A 19298-nucleotide genomic window follows, 5' to 3' on the forward strand; every position below is an offset into this window, starting at 1 on the left:
TGGTTTACTATTCAATTACTCTCTATAAGGACAATCAGAACTACCAAACGTTACTCTAAGAAGCAAAAAAGGCCTATTACTTACAAACAGCATGTCGAGAGACATAACATATATAGACTGAAACTTCCAAGGACTTACTTATACGAATGAGTGTATTATTGGCAAACAAAAACATAATAAATGTTGGACAACAAAATGATACAATCCCTTTAGAATAGATGTTAAGGAGCGGCATGATAATATCTGTTAAGTTAAAATTCAGAGAGGGTTATTTCCCAGCATTGCTCAAAGGTGCAAATCTGCTCTAAAACCATAACAACCAATCAGAAATTACTTTTCATGTGTTGCAAGTTAAACAATGAAAGTAAATATTTGGTGCAGATTTGAACCTTTGAAATATGATTCACACTGATTGCTTACTGCTAAAGTCTTCTAGCTGATTTTTCATACAAATATACATAAGGCGAAACCCTGCTTCCATACATTCCTCTAGTCAAAATTACAGACTCTGACTCATGTCACAAGTGTGCTCTCTATGTCCTTTTACAGAAGCATATTGAGTCACATACAAGCAGAGTCCAGGTGATGTAAGTTTAGGACGATGCCCAAATGAGCATTGTATAATGGTGAGGTCTCATGGTTCTCCATCAAACTCATTACTTTAATGACCGTTATTGAATCCAAGCACCGAAGGATGACAGGAAAAAGAAGTGACAAGGAGAAGTCAGCAGGAGCCACACCAAAAGCAGAGCAACCAATAAAGTATCTTACACCAAGCAGCTTCTTCTGTCTCATTCTCTTATATCCTTTGTGATATCTCTTCATACAGACATCCTTAGGGACCAAGCACTAAATAATGACTATTCACTTAGTGATATGTATACATTGTTGAGGAATGATTGACCTGCTGGAACATTTTATACACTGTAATAGCAATAAGCCCCACACCATTATTCATTCAATATTTTATATAACAAATAAGAAATTAACAAAAATAGGGAATCTCAGTATTTTATTGCAATATATTTTGCTGATGTGAGCAGATTTACAGCTCTGCTCCCTTACAATGTACATGCATGGTACACTAAAAGATGTTATGCATGCATGTTTTTTCCCTGTACACATCCATGTTAATTTATGAATTAAAAATGAAAAAAAGTCCAACAATATATTTACAGAGTTGTTGATGGGAAGAGCAGCTTAAAAACTAAAGGAAGACTAACCTGTTAAGTGAGACAAAAAAGTATCCTTTCGCTATATCATTTAATAGTTATGGACATTCTAATAAAATCAAAACTCTTGTAAACAACATTGAATTGAGGTCTATGTACAATTTACAATCTCAGTAGGAAATAGATTTCTGGTTCATCGGATTTGCATGGCTCAGTCTGATATGTGTAGCGATCTATGCAAAACTGATCATTGTGTCTATAGGTTTGGGAAGAACATGCACCCTCTGGTATGCCTCTGCCTTCTAGGCTCTCTCTGTTAAAGTTATTACAGTATCCCGCTATGTAAGAGCCAGTGGAATGTCTGTTTACAGGCTGATGAGCTGCTGGTTTGTTCCGAAGAACTACACCACTTGGAAGCGGGTTGACTTGTTTTAACTTATTGGCCTCCTGTTTTTCCTTGGCACGGTTAGCAATGTTTCTCACTCTACTTTGACTTCTGGATGATAGCTTCCGTGCAAGAGGTCTAGGTTTGTCGCACTCATAATCCTCACAGAATGATGGCTTAATACAGTCTTCCTGATCATCGGACACCAGTTTCCGCAACTGCTCAGATAATGTGTCTGTGGACTGATGTCTACTTTTTGCATAACATGTTTTGTCTTCGGCATTGCCAGATAGCAGAAAGTCCATATTGATTTTTTTGTACTTGCTTTCAAAATTACAAGAGATGTCCTCTGATGTCAGATCTCCAAGACTTTTTGACTTACATGGACTAGGCTGCTTGTTTCCTTGGGTTGAACAAACATTTGAACGGGGGTGCTTAGGGATGAGATTAGTTGCACAGCTACCTCTTTGGGCGACATACTGCAGGTCCCTTGGTGCATATGAACTTTGTAGGTATTGGCCATGATGCTTATTTTGATATAGGTTACAAGATTCTTGTTGTTGTTTTATCTCATTGAATGAATTAGTCACCCCCTGTCGGTGTACATTGCCATGTAATGTATTATTTTGATACATTTTCTTTGAATTGCTATCATTGTTGAAATTGTGCTGGTAAGGTAAAGGTGAAGATCTATGTTTGAAGTCTTGCTCTTGAAATCTATGCAATGATCCTTGCAGACCATGAGATACTTTCTGAACTTCAATTTGTCTATTTATAGAAAGATTTCCAGTTGGCTCAGAAAGAATTCTGTTGACTGGATAGTTTGTATGATGGACTGAATCACAAGGCAATAGACCTTCCAAACTTGCTTGTCGAGTCTTTGTGGGATTTGACTCAGTGTAGAGCACATTTGTGGGCTTTGGCATTAATTCAGGACAGTTTCGTTCGCATGGTGACTTTTTTAAGTCACTTCCCCATTTATCTTCTACTTTGACAATGTTTGCATCCATCAATGTATTACCAACCTCAGGTGAAAGGTCCTCTTCATTAACAATTGTGTATATTGAATATTCTGTTGTCTCTGGGCTAGAAAAAATTGTGGTATCATTTGAGGAGTATAAGTTGTCCACATGGTTTGAAACTGAAGTGTGCTTTTTAGGTGTTGACATGGCGGATGTGAACATTTCAGAATATCCAGTAAAGTTTGTGCGACTATTTATGCCATTTAAACTTGAGACACAAGTGAAACTTGTCTTGTCATTCGTTACTTCAAACTGCCTAATTAATGCTGACATTGAGCTGCCAAGTTCACTCTCATGTACAGAGGAAACTCCGTTTATAATTTGAGATATATCATTTTCTGAAATAGCTGTGGTAGATTGTAAATTATTTATGTCAGTCAACATTGTACTTGACAAATCTGTAATAGACAGGAATTCATTTACATTGTATTTGGCTTGTTTTGTTGGTGATTCAAGTTGGTAAACTGAATTTGATGATATTTTTTCTGTAGAATATTTTACATTTGGGCCTTTATCTTTTATTTGATCTTTTTCGTCATCTGATTCAGTTGTAAAAGTATCCTTAAATGCCTTGATATCATCATCATTTTGCTTCCCATAGTCAAAGTGTAAACTACGCCATTTTTTATGTACAACGTGTCCATTGGCTGTGGCACCAGCCCGGCATGGATCTCTGGGAAGACATGAAGGATTCTGGGTATTTTCCATCATTGGTTCTTTCACCACTGGCTTGTCTTGGAACTTACATTCCATCTTTCCTGTTTATTTAAGAAAACAAATAGTGAAATATATATATATTGCTTTCCATACTACAGTAAGGAAACATTGAGAGACAAATTTTCTTTATAGACAGATGTATGGATAATGTAAAGTTGGTTAAAAAATTGTAAAACATAATTATGACTTATGTGCACACTGCAGACAAGTTTTGGTATGAAATGAAAACTCATGATTGCACCATTGAGTTATCTCTTAACTTGAGTTTGTGCTTTAATCTATTACATCCAGCACGTGATGTAATATTTGCTGAAAGTGATGGTAATGAAATACCACACTAAATGCATTGTTACCTTCAGTAGTGTCCTAGTTAGATTTGTAATAGAAAACATAATAAAACAACTGTTAAAATGAGACATCAGCTTAACACAATATAGTTCAGTTGTATGAAAAGAATGTTAAGGTGACAATTAGACATGACTATAGCAGTTTATAAATCAACCTGTGAATAAAGGATGACCATTTCTTATTGATACATGGTAAACTCATAAGAAAAATATGTTCAAAATTGACAGTGGCACTTTTTAGGATATCAGTATCCTGGCAAATACAATTATGCATATGCTTCAATGCAACATTAATTAAAAGAAAAAAATATTTTCATTGGTATAGATAAAATTGATTTAAATAAGTATCATGAAGCATATTGCTAGCACTCAAATGTATGAATTACATAACAGATAAAGCTTGAATGAAAACAAAATGCACCAATGACAATATTACAACAGGCCTGGAATAATTCCTCGCTCCTGGTAGCCATGGTGACTAAAATATGCATCAAAGCATGGCCTGCTGCAATATTCTACTCTCCCTCTGGCTTCCCTCCCCACTGCACTGGATATGGGGACGTCCCCCAAGTTCCTATAATGCCCAGGGACCACACTGTAAAATACTATGCTATTAAAGCACCAATGCCACTACTGCGTATGCTGGAAACCATGGTGACGTCATAACAAGAGTATTTGTTTATCTGTAAAATTAAAGAAGGTTTAAATGATGGTTGGAATAATTAACATCTCTGGGTTTCCTAATTAATTAATGTAGTCATCAATGGCACTAGGTGTCATGCCATATAATATAGATATCTTATATCACGGAACACATTTACAAATATCATCTTCAACATGTCTTTTACTCCTGCAGCACTCTTTGTGGACAGAATCACAAGTGCCCTTATGTACTACAAGGGTTCTATCGTTCCAGAGATTCTAAATTTCATCTCTCTGAAAACAAAACTTTTTACTATTGTCTAGTAATTGTTATACAAGAGCTGTGACTTTAGCCAAAGCAGTTGTGCTATTTACCATATGTAAACGTGCACAGATCTCTCATTCTGCACACCAGTCCTAGCATGCTGGGAGGGATTTGTAGTTCCACAACAGTGGTAGAACCAAAGATGGCCGAATCTTGCTCTATAGAATAAGATGTCTAAGCAGTATGTTTTTCAAATACAAAGATACAATAAAAACTGTCACTGCATGTTTAGACCTTTAAGTAATTACAATAGCAAACTATACTACGCTGGAATTTTATAACTCTGAGGCAGATTGGCACGTGAAACATTATTTTATGGTACCTGATGCTATGTCATTTATTTTGGTCTCTGATGTAGAAGGTTCAAAGGCCCCAAGAAGAAGTTTGTCCACCGGCATTGAAACAGGTCTAGACTGTAGGCTTCTGGAAGTCCTCCTCATTACAACATCTTTCTCCTTAGCACCAGACACCTCACACGGAAGGTCTTTACTGTCTGTCGACTCTTGAAACACCATTTTATTCTTCTTCCTGCCCTTTGCTGGTGCACTGGCGGTGCGACGCAAAATCCGGTCTCCGATCGAACGCTTCCGTATATGACCATTGGTCTCCACGGAACTGTGCTTTGTATTTTTATTGAAAAGCCCCTTGAGCCCAATAAATTGTCTATTCTGTAAACAGAAAAAAAAAACAATATTAAACACTGCTTTGTGTTTAGATAAAGTAGAAGTGTAGATAAGAGATGACTTAAGAGATGAGATGTCAGGACTAATTACAAATGAAATCAATATAGTTTGGCAAATCCATGCATGTATGAACTGTAACACACCATGACCAGTATGGTGTTAATTGCATACAATTGCTAGGTGTCAATGGCACAAGTTTACAAAACATATGAACTACATGCATACTATCTTTACTGTATGCATAATACCGCCACAACAACACAGTTCCCAGCTGGGTTTGAACGGGGCTAATGTGCAATGATACAATACTTTATCATGCGACAGGTACTCGATAAATATCATGGGGTACCTTAGTAGCTCCTAGAAAGTGCAATATAGTATAACTGGGATTGAGGATTAAAGGACTCCACTGAAATGGAAAGAAACATGTATAATTTTAACGCTTTAGCAATAAAAAAGTAGCTGAATGATTTAAAATGTATCTGCCAAATATTACAATACACTGAGACCAAGTAGTTGCATTCATTTTAAATTAAACACTGAAAAACAGTTAATATGTAAATCGCCAGTATAAAAATTCACATTTAATGAACACAATATCTACACAGTCGGCAGGAAAGCTGGGCTATATCTGAATATCAAAAGCCTTTCATTAGCCAGAGAAAATTGTGATCTTCCATACAGTTATTAAAGAAGCGCTGCCTCATAACTGTCCTATAAATTATTATGCAGTTCAAATATCTATCAAGTCAATTGAATTAAAGCTCTCCATGCACATATCAAGATTGTACTGTCCAATGCAGATAAGCGACAAATGAAATTGCTTACCTTCCCATATATCTCATTTATTGTGACATGGACAAATATGGATGCTTCCGTCAGACCATCCAAGTAAACATGTCGGTATCCTGGTAGAGATTTCACAAATAACAATGTTACATGGTGCTTAGAACTAGAATGCTCCAGAGAAGAACCATTTATCGGATCATAGTGGATTGGCAGTGTACCGCTTATAAATAGACATAGGGATAAATCACAGTGCTATAGGTTTCTTAGTTTGCAAGGGAGAGAAATCCAGCAAGAAGACCAAAGTTATCGAGTGATAAGAAAAACATGTGTATCAACCATTTAAAAAGCTTTCTTTTTTTTCAGCCTGTTCCTTCCTTTTGTGTATTCTTTCCAAAGTCGATCAAAAGTGCATCTAATTACCATAAATCTAAAGGAACGGGAAGCCTAAAATACAAGTTGCATTATATCAAAGAGCTTCAAGTAATTATAAAAATATCTGTAATATTCTACATACTTTCACAGAACTTGATATTTCTGATAATGCATTAACAATTGCTGTGCAACTTATATTATCTCTAATCAGCCATTTCAAACAAAGAAACAAAATAATCAGGCTAAATTACCATACACAATGCGATTATCAGATATTATTTAGAATTTGTGGAAACTGCAGCTGGGCACGGATCACTATCTGAAGGGGATGTAGTCATTCTGCCGATGGTGAAAATGTCGACGCTTATACTGATGACACCAAAATGGTGACAGTCTAAATGCAATGCCAGTGGCAGCCCTTTGCTAAACACAAACATTTAGCCCAAACCTTCCCCTTCCCTCCAAACACATTAACCCTAGTTGCAGTATTGATTGCCACATAATGTAACTGTTTTGGATTGTTTTATGATATAGAACATGTCCTTTTACATCAAGTTTTTAATTTGCTGTGGGAACTTCTGAATATTTTAGTAGATTGTTTGTATTGATTTGATTTGTTTTATTTATTAAATTGTTTATGGAATGTCAAAATGAATTATGTTTAAACCAAATTAATTATTATCAATTTATAAGGATCCTCATTTAGGATCTGGTTTTAGTACTAGGAGTGTATGAAATTTATACTATATGGTGAAATTGCAATAATAATCCCCTTAGAAGTGGAAATCATTTAGCCTGCCTATAATTGTGGAATTCACACCAGTTATCTTGCCTACCCAAGAAAATTCCCTCGGTCTCATAGCAAGACATTACTAATAAGAAGATCCAAAGTCAATCAATGAGTGCCTACTATATGTATATTTCATTAACTCTAGTGCTGCCTGTGGACCTTAACAGACAAAGCACACTTCCGCCATGCTGTCAGAGGGAAAGCCCCAGGTTATAAATAGACCTAGTGGCTGTCACTTTAATTTTGTGACAAGAGCTCCTGCAGTCAGGAGCTAGTGTGTATTGTGTATTAAGGTTTGTGTTATTTTGCCAAGCATGTTCCGGTGGATTATTTTGGTTAATCAAGTTTGAAGAACAAGCTGGAATTCATTTTACTAGAATTTTTTTTGGACTTCCAAGGACCCTGGGATTAATTTTACTAGGTATTTTATTGGACAACCATGGACCATTGGAATTATTATAGATGAAGGACCTGGTGGTTGGGGTGTATTGCTGTTTTTTAAAAAATGTATGAAAATTATTTTCACAACGAGGAATGTCTTATTTAAATTCTGTCTTGGTGCTCTACAGGTCCCAGTAGGCCCTGGGTGCCAGGGGGTGATGGCATTTGTGGATCCCCAAGTGCCAGCAATGACTGGCAGCCATGGGTGTGCTGGGGCTTGTAGTACTAAAAGCACCTGCATGTCCAAACTGTTACTGACAGCTTGGGCTTGCTGGGACCTGTAGTGCATCAAGGTAAAATGGTGTTTTTATTATAAAATCATTTTTAATTACCGCACACCAACTGCCCCACGGGTGAGGGAAGAGCTCTAGTGGTTTCAGCATGGGGCTGGGTACCTCTAGTGCGTGAGGGGGAGCGGAATATGGGTCAGTTTTTTGCTGTTGCTGTTGTTTTTTGAGCGGACCCCATCCAACTCCCTAGGCATGATGGGCCCCAAGCCGCAGGTTCTAATGCTACAGGGACTCTACTATCGTTTTAAATGAACCATTAAAATGTATGTTTTATATAAACAAACAATCATAGAGTGCCCCTAATATACACGTTTTCTACTCTCTACTTTTTCTTTGTGAATATTAGCCCAACGTGTGTAGGGTGCACCAACCCAGTCATATGATAACAAATATTACAATAATAGACTGGGTATATGATTATCTGGTGCGTCGGTATATCTCTTTCCGAAAACCAGATCACATCAGACGTCTGTTAGGACTCTGGAGAGTAATAGAGCTTTTCCTAGTAATAGGTCTTGACTAGGACTTGAGCTAATGTTAAGCGACATTTAAGGCTTGTACCAATGTTAGGGCTGTGTGAGTCTAAGGCTTAGTACTATTAAGATGTAAATATTTTGTGTTTAAACTTAAACTAGAAGATAATAGCACTGTAAAGCAACTTAGGTGAAAAAGAAGTCCAATGAGTCTTCTGGGAGAGGAGACTGGGAGTCGGAGCTCTTTCAGGGTGTTTTCTATCCAGTCTGCGTTACTAAGTAGTCTAATGGTGGGACTTATTCATGCCTCCCTCCCCCCTTATCAGTGTATGAAAAAATTGGAGGAGCTAAAACCATCAATAGTCATGGTACATACCAGGCATGAGACTGCTGAAGGCCACTGTCCTCTGTCCAACAAAATCTCGTCCAATTGGATCATGATCCCAAACTAAAAACCTCACAAGCGCTATATCCGGCATGTGGACCGTAAAAGTGAGGATCTCCTCCCACACGGGATTGAACCCTGAAACACACAATATGACAGATTTAAATACAATTAATATGACTGGGGACGTGTAAGGCCACAATGTGGATTTATTATTTATTTATTTATTATCATCAACATTTATTTATATAGCGCCAGCAAATTCCGTAGCGCTTTACAATTGGGAACAAACATTAATAAGACAATACTGGGTAATACATACAGACAGAGAGGTAAGAGAACCCTGCTCGCAAGCTTACAATCTATAGGACAAGATCCAGATTTTTGGCACCCAGTAGAGCAGCAAGGAACCATAGCGCCTAAAGAGAGAGCACCTGCTCCCCCTCCATTAGATTAAAAGAACATGTGCTGCTGCAAAATGTCATTGTGCCACCAATGTGCCAGTGAACAGAGGGGGGTGTGGCCAGTGTGCAAGAGGCAATTCTAGACATTTACAAGCATTATCGTCACCATCATCATTTATTTATATAGCGCCAGAAGATTCCGTAGCGTTTTACAATTGGGAGTAAACAGTAATAAAACAATACTGGGTAATACATACAGACAGAGAGGTAAGAGGGCCCTGCTTGCAAGCTTACAATCTATGGGACAATAGTTTGATACACAAGGGTAAGTGCTACATCATATAGAATATTTGTCCAGCTAGAATGCAAAGGTTACAAAGTATTTAGTGGGCTGTATGCTCAGTCACAAAACTATGTTGGTCTTGTGTTAGCTGTGCAAAGGATAGTAACAGAGTAACCTAGGGAGATTAAGAGGGTGGTTGAGGAATATTATAAGCTTGTCTGAAGAGGGGGGTTTTCAGAGAATGGTTGAAGGTTTGTAGACTAGAGGAAAGTCTTATTGTGCGAGGGAAGGGATTCCATAGAGTGGATGCAGCCCGAAAAAAGTCCTAAAATCAAGAATAGGAGGATGTGGTGAGAGTGAAATAGAGACGCAGATCTTGCGCAGAACGGAGGTGGTAAGTTGAAAGATATTTTGAGACAATTGAAGAGATGTATATTGGTGCAATTATGTTGATGGCCTTGTATGCTAGTAGAAGAATTTTATATTGGATAACAGTCAAACAATGTAGAGACTAACAGAGTGGCTCAGCAGAGGAAGGATGATTTGCAAGGAAAATCAATCTAGCCGCTGCATGCAAAATATATTGCAGGGGTTTGAGTCTGATTTTGGGAAGACCAGTAAGGAGGAAATTGTAATAGTCGATGCGGGAGATGATAAATGCATGAATTAAAGTTTTTGCAGCGTCTTGTGTGAGATATGTGCATATTCTGGAAATGCTTTTTAGATGTAGTGTAGGCAACTCTTTCAAGAAGCTTGGAGGGGCATGGGAGTTGAGAGATGGGGCGGTAATTTGAGAGAGAGTTTGGGTCAGAATTTTGTTTTACAGAATAGGAGTAATTAGTGCATGCTTGAATAGAAATGGAAAGATACCAGTAGAGAGATAGATTACAGATTTTAGTTAGAGGTGGAATGAGAACAAGAGACATGGACCTACCAATTTGTAAGGGTATGGGATCTGAAGGACAGGAGGTAGAGTAGGAAGAAAAGAAGAGAGTAGAAACTTCCTCTTCATTTGTGGGATCAAATGAAGAGAGGGAGTCAGAGGGTACTGGGAAAATTTTTTGCTGATTGCTAGTCGAGGGAGATTATACCATTTCAAGTTGGATCTTATCAATTTTGTCCTTGAAATAGGAAGCAATATCATGGGAAATGATGGTAGTTGGAGGGTTTGGGGTGAGAGATTTAAATGTGTCAAAAAGGTGTATGGGGTTACAAGCCTGAGCATAGCTTAGAGATTGGAAGTATGTTTGTTTAGCAGTGTCCAGAGCATTTTGATAGGAGTGGTAGATATCAGTATATGCGCTGAAATCTTTAGAGGTACAAGATTTACGCCAGTGACATTCTGCTTTACAAGAAACTTTTTGTAGATTTCGTGTTACTTTAGTGTGCCATGGTTGACAACGAAGTCTACGCAGAGTATGAAGAGTCTCTGGAGCCAATTCATCAAGGGCAGTTGCTAGGATATGGTGAAAATGAGGAACTGCCATATCCGAGGAGAAGAATGTAGAAATTGGAGAGAGAGGTAGAAAACTGATGAAAATCAATAGAGTTAATATTCCTGTGGGTATGAGGAAGCATGAAAGAGTTTGACAGCAGTAAGGTTGAAGAACTGGGAGCAAGCGAGTAACTAATAAGGTGATGATCCAAGAGGGGGAAAGGAGTGTTAAGGAAATTAGAAACTGAGCATATTCTAGAGAAAAATAGCTAAGTAAGTAAAATACATTTATTTGAAAGCTAGAAGAAAGTACTCATTGGTCTACAATGGGTTGTTATGTTTTCTCTATTGTATTACTTCAGGAAAGGAGAAAGAAGACTCCTGATCCCTTTATGAGATGTAGTGAATATTTATTTCAAATAAACTAATAAGACAATTAGCTCTGGTCTTGGTTACTTCTTTTAAGAGAGCAGCATGTCATTTTGTAAATTTATCTCTCTCACTTTTCTTTTTAAACTAGTAAAGATATATGCTGATGGTGATGATCACATATCTTTACACCAGGGCTTTGGGAGCCACAACAGATATGCCTCCTCAGAGGCCTACTCAAAAGGCCACATCTCCGTGGGAATGCTACACTTATGTAACCTACCGCACATAACTTGTGCTTGCATGACTGTGCTCCGCCTGTACAGGAATGGGGGACCGCAAGTACAAGTCACGTGGAATTATTCCGCTTTGTTAAAAAAAATAAAAACAGATTATTGTGCCCCCACAGTTGGACTTATGTTCACCTCTAAAATAGCCCTTTAATGTGCACAGCATATCAATTGAAATACTGTGTATGTCAGACCCATCTGTCCTTGCACATGCCTCTACAGATAGGCTTTTGTCAATTTACCAGGAAGGTAAAATTGCAATTTTAGAGTACCAGACATTTGCTTTCATTGTGTAACTTGCACTAGATCAGTTGAACGAAATTTTTGATTGTTTGTTATGGGATAAAGCTTATTTGCAATCAATAAACCAAGATTATGTTACATATCCTTAAAATGTGCTCAACAGCAAAACAAAATGCTCCATAGTAAAAGATTAATAACAATGCACTTGAAACCATATAGAAAGTGAAAAGCATTTATCCATTGTGTTTTTCCTTCTCCATTCTATTTTTACAATGAAGGAAGTTACTTTTGTATTTCTAGACAGGATGTTGTGTTCACTTCATTTATATAGAGTATCTTTTAGGCTTTAAATTATGATCAAGCACTAAGCCTTCTTTTGGAACTTCAAATCATTACTGCTCAAATTATATATATTATCATGTTACTTTTAATTAATGTGGAGGCAGTCAGCTGTATCTAATGTTTTCATCTCCAAACTACATTCCGTAATTTTTTGTTAGACAATGGGAGTGGATTTAGAAAATTATTAAAAAATGGCTGCAAAACTACTGTGTGCCATAAACCCTAATTATCTTTGTTAAAGTGGTGTATTTTAAGCTACGTTCTTTAGTATGCGCAATTAAGAGCCTTCAAACAGAACATTGTCAATTAAGCATTATTGCTAGGTGCACTCGCAGTCATTTTATATTATTTGTATATCTACATGCAGCAAATCATACTGCGAAGACATGTTAGATGTGGGTAGGAGTAACCCAATGGTTGAATGCACCAATTTAAGCAGGCCACATTTGGGATAACATTTAAATCAAAAATGGGCAAGTGCATCTAAGAATAGACATTTAATCTTCCTGGACCAAAGTGAACACAGACATTAACCGTGATCATCATGTATGTCTGGCCACTGGCTGACTGCACTAATGGGGCATTATTTAATTGGCTGTGTATGGACAAATTTTACAATCAGGACTGAATGTCCAGATCTTCACTTCTGTGAACAGCTAACAAGGAGGAGTAGATTTACTAAACCTTCTAAAATGAGAAGTAGAGGTGTTGTCCAAAGCAACCAATCAGATTCTAACTATCATTTTCTAGAATGTACTAGATAAATTATAGCTAGAATCTGATTGGTTGCTGTGGGCAACACCTTCACCTTTCCATTTTTAGAAAGCTTAGTCAATCTGCTCCTGAGAATGTTTTTAGAGACCTTGTATTGAATACCAGTGTCAGCACTTTGTGATCTTAAACACGTCTTTATTCTTTAACAGTCATCTGGGCACTGTGAATAAATCTCAAACCTAACTAAGCAGGGGAAACAGTGTCTAAAATATTCACTGCACTAAGCTGTGGAAACATATATGTGCTATATAAAATAATAATAATCAATTTCAAACTAGTGGAAACTGGTTGGTGAGATTAGCTATATTTGTGCTATCTACAGTTGGTATGGGATATTGGTAAATCCAAAATTAACAATCCAAACTGATAAGTACAAGAGGAAATAATTGCCACCATTTCTTAAGCAAATTTAATAATCCATAACTAGATTTTGCAATAGAGACATACGGTACTATAAAAAACTGTAGGACTCATCCCAAAAAGAATCTGTAAACTCCTACCGTTCTAAGCACCGTCAGCTCTAAAATGAGCCATCTCAAACGGATTGGTGTAAAATCAAGATGTATAGGAAAAGTGCATGAAGCAATGTACAACGTGAGAGTGTAATGTATGAACCATAAAAATAAAAGCAACTGTGTATATATAGATGCCCTGTGCCTTGCAAGTTGTGCTCATCATATTTGACCCTTATTGTTTTCTCAAGTTACTCTGGGATATTTTCTAAAAAAAAAATTAGCATAAGAAATGTGCAACTAGAACAATGCCTTTACTACAAATAAAATAAATAGAAAAATGCATTCAGAAATGCTCCACATTGTATGTAAGATGGATTATAACACTCACCTCACTGCTCATAGATAAAACAAATAGGCAATACTAGCTGATATGAGCTCTACTTTATTATAATAATGGCATAATGAAACATTGTGTGGTGTGTTCAACACATGCACAGACCAGGCAGACACAACATGTTCCTCTATTGGCAGAAAACAAATATAACAGAAAATACAAATAGGAATAACTTACCATTGTCATCAACCACACGAGTCTGCTCTTTGCAGCAGTCAACAGGCAGACCAATAATTTCCACTTCCACAAAAGGGTCAATGATCTGAAGAAACAATACACAGCGCTATAAATCAACATATTAAGCGTCATTACAGAGCAGGAGTATCTGACTGTTGTACTGCCTCTCATTACAAAATAATTTGCCGATTAATATTACAATTATTTGAAAATTTAATATAAGTTCACTCACCATGAGCTGTTTCTGTTATAACAACATACAGTAAATCTAAACATGCCTTTTTAGGTCATTATGGTTTGGTTTTTATGAAATTGGATGCTGATGTCATTAGTGCAGTATATGGGAATTATGATCAGATATGATCCAAATTCTCCACGTGTTATAAAATAAATGCTACATCCAGCCAGTGTAGAAACAAGATGCCTAATATGTATGATATGTGAACAGGATTTTAGGTTTGTTTATGATGTGAATGATTAAGATAACAACAGATATGTACATAAGGTTTTATAATGTCAGGGAGGTTGACTAAAGCTGGGTACACACTACACTGTTTTCAGCCAATAATCGGGCCAATCAGGCGATAAACGACTGATTGGTCCGATATCACAGTAGTGTGTACTCTGGAACGATGAGCGATCATCGTTCCAAAGCACAGACCATCGTTTGAACGGATTGGTCGTACTGCTTAAAATATCTCGTTCAGTTATGAACAATGTCGGTCTAATTCTGCAGTGTGTATGCAGAATTGGACAGACATTGCTTCAAACAGCACTTACCTGTCACTGAAAGTGGACTCTGTATCCTCCTGCAGACCCTGCTGGTGCTTCTAGCTTTCACTTTAAGACCGCAGAGGCTGCAGGGAGGAGAGGGGGAGGGTGACCTTTGTGCTGATGGTGACCTTTGAGCTGTATGTGTGCAGGGCCAGACTTCCAGGCAGCAGTAGAGCTCCGTGCAGGCTGAGTATGTCCAAAGTGCAGTGAAAGTGACAGGCCGATTTACATGACAGATGAACAGCAGACATCTGAAGGTAACTACTATAGTGTGTGTACACATATTGGCATGCTGATCGGGTCTTTTTTTTTCTGTCGTAAGTGAATCGCTAATCGTCACCTCTTCCTGCAGTGTGTACCCAGCTTAAGTGGATGACAACATTTTTTTCATAATTAGCAAAAAGGTAGCATAGTGAATATCTATTAAAGACTAAAGTGACCAACACAAATAAAATATCCTGTAATACATATTGTTATTGTTGACGAGTAGTGATGTCACTCCTGTGAAATATATTCTTGTATTTAGTGAGCAGTGATGACTAACGGCTAGATTTACTAAGCTGCGGGTTTGAAAAAGTGGGGATGTTGCCTATAGCAACCAATCAGATTCCAGCTGTCATTTTGTAGAAGGTACTAAATAAATGAAAGCTAGAATCTGATTGGTTGCTATAGGCAACATCCCCACATTTTCAAATCCGCAGCTTAGTAAATCTAGCCCTAAGTCTTCTGTAATGGAATGCATAATTGTCATTGAAGGTAAAACACCTTACCTTAGTGAAGGATTGCCTCATACAAGAACGTGCTCTGTTTCAAATTAACACTTGTGAATTATAAGGAATATTGTACCCCGTACTGTAAAATAAAACAGATATTAGAAGTCATCCTTGGAGTTCCACAACCTGTATAAAAACACTTGGCCAGCAGCCTCGTAATTTTATATAGTCATGGAAACCCTGGTGTTTTCTAATATTATATTCTATTTCACACTATGGGGTACACACCATTATATTTATAAAACTGCAATGTGTGTTTTTCTAAGTGTTCCTCAGACTTTAACTTGCCTCTTTTCTATGACACTTTGTCATTGTTGGAAGAAATTGACATAAACTACATTTTTCTATTACATCTGTAACTTTGTAAAGTATAAATGTATTCTGAGATGCCTTTATAAAATTATAATGACTTACAGAAAGCACAATTTTTTCAAGATTTCTTCAGCGAAGTAGAAAAGTAGAGGCAAGAATAACCAATTAAAGACTGGTGTCTGGGCACAACGCATTTTAATATGTATTGTCAGATTCCAGCACTCACCTGGGCCTGCGTGATGTGTGTGGGGTTAATTAAAAACAACCACCTGGGGGTAAATGTATCAAGCTGAGAGTTTTGCGGCGGGATTGAAGAACCAATCAGATTCTAGCTATCATTTATGTACAACATTCTACAAAATGAAAGCTAGAATCTGATTGGTTGCTATAGGCAACATCTCCACTTTTCAAACCCGCCAGAAAACGCTCACCTTGATACATTTACCCCCTTGTCTGTTTAAAAATATTTAAAACTCTCCCTGTCTATCCAACACACTAAGTTTGCCTTACCAATTATGCCACCACCAAGGTTTATTCTGAAGGGCGGACACTCTAAAGGGAGAACCGAAGGTTTCCTGAGTAAAACTAATATATTACAATTTAGTTTCATCAGTTATCAAAAAACAAATGATCTCCTCTGTTTCAACTATGTAGCATTCTACAAAGAAGCTAAGTCTGACATGTGATTTCTTAAGAACACAGAAACCAGAACTTAGTAAGTATAATTTAATATGGAAAAAAAATCCACAATGCTTAAGATGAAAACAGTTAACAAAATGACATACAACAATATAATACAATCGTTCCTTGTAAAATAAAAAGGAATACAAAGAAATTGTAAACTCACAAATGATCAATATGAAATTGATTAGTTCTCAATATGAAATTGACTACCAAAAGTGAACAAATTTTTTAGATTTACAAAATATTTTAAACATGCTCCAGATACCTACAGCCCTCCTTCCACTGTGATGTCAGAACTAAAATGTCTGTGTAAATGCAAATTATTTTTAAGATCTCTTTTCAAACACCTTTCAAGTCAGGGTCTATTTATACTTGCCTAACTTCTTACCAGAATGTACTACAAAGATGATATTACTTCGAAACAACAGGTCATACATTTCCTTCCAATTACATACAAGACATAACTACTCTTGTAAGTATGACATTTGAGGGGTCTGTTTTTGAATATTATTGACATAGAAACCTTAGAGAGAGATTTCAAGGGCTTTAGGTTTTAAGACATGAGCCATAAATTGGTATTGGGCATTCATCTGTAACTACGGGTCTAGAACTTTATCCATAAATACCTCATGGGTAGTGCAGAAATGTTAAGAAACCAAATCAAATATAAAAGGTAATTTAGAGTTCATCTGAACCACACCCAGCTATTACTATCAATTAATTAACAAACACATATTTACAGTTTTATATGACTAGTAATTAGCTTGAATGACATCATTTTAATTTTAGAACACATATGAAGAATCTGATTAAACCTCTACTGGAAAAGGATAACAAATATTCTTAGAAAGTAGGTTGAATAAAAGATGTCAGTCTCACCTCCCCTCTGTCCCCAAGCATTGAATCTGGAGGCTTCGGCAATTGTTGGCCACTGATAATTTTCAGAATAAGTTGCTTTTTAGGGCTTGCAGGTAGTGGATCTCCAGAAAATGGATTAAACACACCTACAAAATCATAAAACTCCTTAAAAACATAATTTAAATTAACAAATACAGAGAAGTAAGCAAATTAGGGAATAAAATAACTAAAAATGTTGTTTCTAAGAAAAGTTATATCTTTGTTTCAGAAAAAAGTGTTCTTTGTGCTCTTTAGTATGGGAGATATGCCCATATCTGATCACCCATGGAGCTGTCATATTCACTGTGATTGAATACTGGCTATAAAATGACTGACCAGTGGTTCAGCCTCTCCCACATCTATTGGCAGAACCTATGGAGTCTGTAAGGTGTCAGCAATGTTGGATATGAATGTTAATCCAGACACGTTTAAACTTAACCGGGTTGTTGGTTTATTTATGAACTTTTAACAGTAATGCAGGTACTCACAGAGTTAATGGCCACAGCAGCCTACAGATAGTACTATGCAGGTCATGTACTGAGCAGTATTCTTTATGCATATGAAGGTTATAAGCTCTTGGAACACTGCACCTCCGTGCAGTAACGCTATTGGGACAAGCTCCGTTATGTAAGAGCCTCAGGCAGGGCCGTCTTTCCCACTGGGCACAATATGCAGGTGCCCGGGGGCCCTGCAGCCCAGGGGGGCCCGTCGGAGGCAGCAAAAAAAAAAACCTGGAAAAAAAAGGCAATACTTACCTTGCGGTCAGCTGGCGATCTGGCTCCCTCCATGGTCTCCTCCTCCATACGGCGCATGCAGTGCATGTCGGGGGTGTGATGTAATCACGCCCGCCCGACATCCATTGCGGAGCGCGATGGAGGAGGAGACCATGGAGGGAGCCGGATCGCCAGCTCACCGCAAGGTAAGTATTGTCTTTTTTTTTCAGGTTTTTGTTTTTTTTGCAGCCTCCGACGGGCCCCTCTGGGCTGTAGGGCCCATATATATATAATAATATTTTTTTATATATATATATATATATATGTATATACAAGTTAACCCGTGCATGATACTCATGCATTCTAGTCAAATAAAGCTACTTAAGGTGTTAAAAAGGTTCTTGTCATGCATTTAGGCCATAGCCCAGGCCTCAACCACCAACCACTCCCCACTGTCACCCCCGGCAACCACCAACCACTCCCAACTGTCACTTCTCCTTCAAGAAATATATATATATTTTTTTAAATCTTTATAAACACTTTTAACAATTAACAATTAACAAATTAAAAACATCTTAGTATACCAAATTTCAGCCCTTTCTGAATTTTTTTTCCCACACACACTAAGAATTTAGTAGGTTAGTGTATAATTCCGCCCAGCAGGTGGCGCTGCAGCTTGGTTTTATATTTTCCACACACACACAGACAGACTAACACACGCCACTAGACATTTATATTATAGATAGGGGCCCCGATGCACTGCTGTGCCTGGGGGCCCAAGATGTTGTTAAGAGGGCCCTGGCCTCAGGTCACCTCTATATATGCACATACACGCAACTACTAATAGTGCTTCTTATTTCGACCAGAACACGGAAGGAAAATCACTTCCAGTTCGCACATGCGCAGTAGCGCCATTGTCTGACCTCCTGTCGCACTAGACCACTGGGGATACAGGAGACGGAGCACAACGCTCCTTACCATCGAAATCATGTTCTGCATCACCTCCAGCAGCACTGTTACATATGACTGTAAGCTCGGATCATCATGGAGTGTATACTTACAAGCGATAGGACTTCAATAACAAGACAGTTTAAAGTAAGTTAGGGGATTACACTCTCAATTGAATTGAGGGGGTGTGTGCTTTTC

General features: G+C 37.5%; 1 protein-coding gene across 4 annotated transcripts in view; it reads right to left on the reverse strand.

Annotated features, from left to right (window-relative positions):
• Positions 1–995: 995 nt before the first annotated feature.
• Positions 996–19298, reverse strand: part of PLCH1 (phospholipase C eta 1) — a 109845-nt gene continuing 91542 nt past the window's right edge. For 2 of the 4 annotated variants that reach the window (XM_075202027.1, XM_075202024.1), the window contains 7 exons: positions 17422–17546; positions 14000–14084; positions 8825–8971; positions 6122–6201; positions 5643–5702; positions 4933–5278; positions 996–3337 (listed from right to left, as the gene is read on the reverse strand). In XM_075202027.1, the coding sequence (XP_075058128.1) occupies positions 1335–3337; positions 4933–5278; positions 5643–5702; positions 6122–6201; positions 8825–8971; positions 14000–14084; positions 17422–17546 (2846 nt within the window). In that variant the 3' untranslated portion in view covers positions 996–1334. The remainder of the gene's footprint in view (positions 3338–4932; positions 5279–5642; positions 5703–6121; positions 6202–8824; positions 8972–13999; positions 14085–17421; positions 17547–19298) is intronic. The other 2 variants (XM_075202026.1, XM_075202025.1) reach the window with 1 other exon arrangement.

This window comes from Mixophyes fleayi, chromosome 3 (assembly GCF_038048845.1).
Source record: "Mixophyes fleayi isolate aMixFle1 chromosome 3, aMixFle1.hap1, whole genome shotgun sequence".
NCBI lineage: Eukaryota > Metazoa > Chordata > Amphibia > Anura > Limnodynastidae > Mixophyes > Mixophyes fleayi.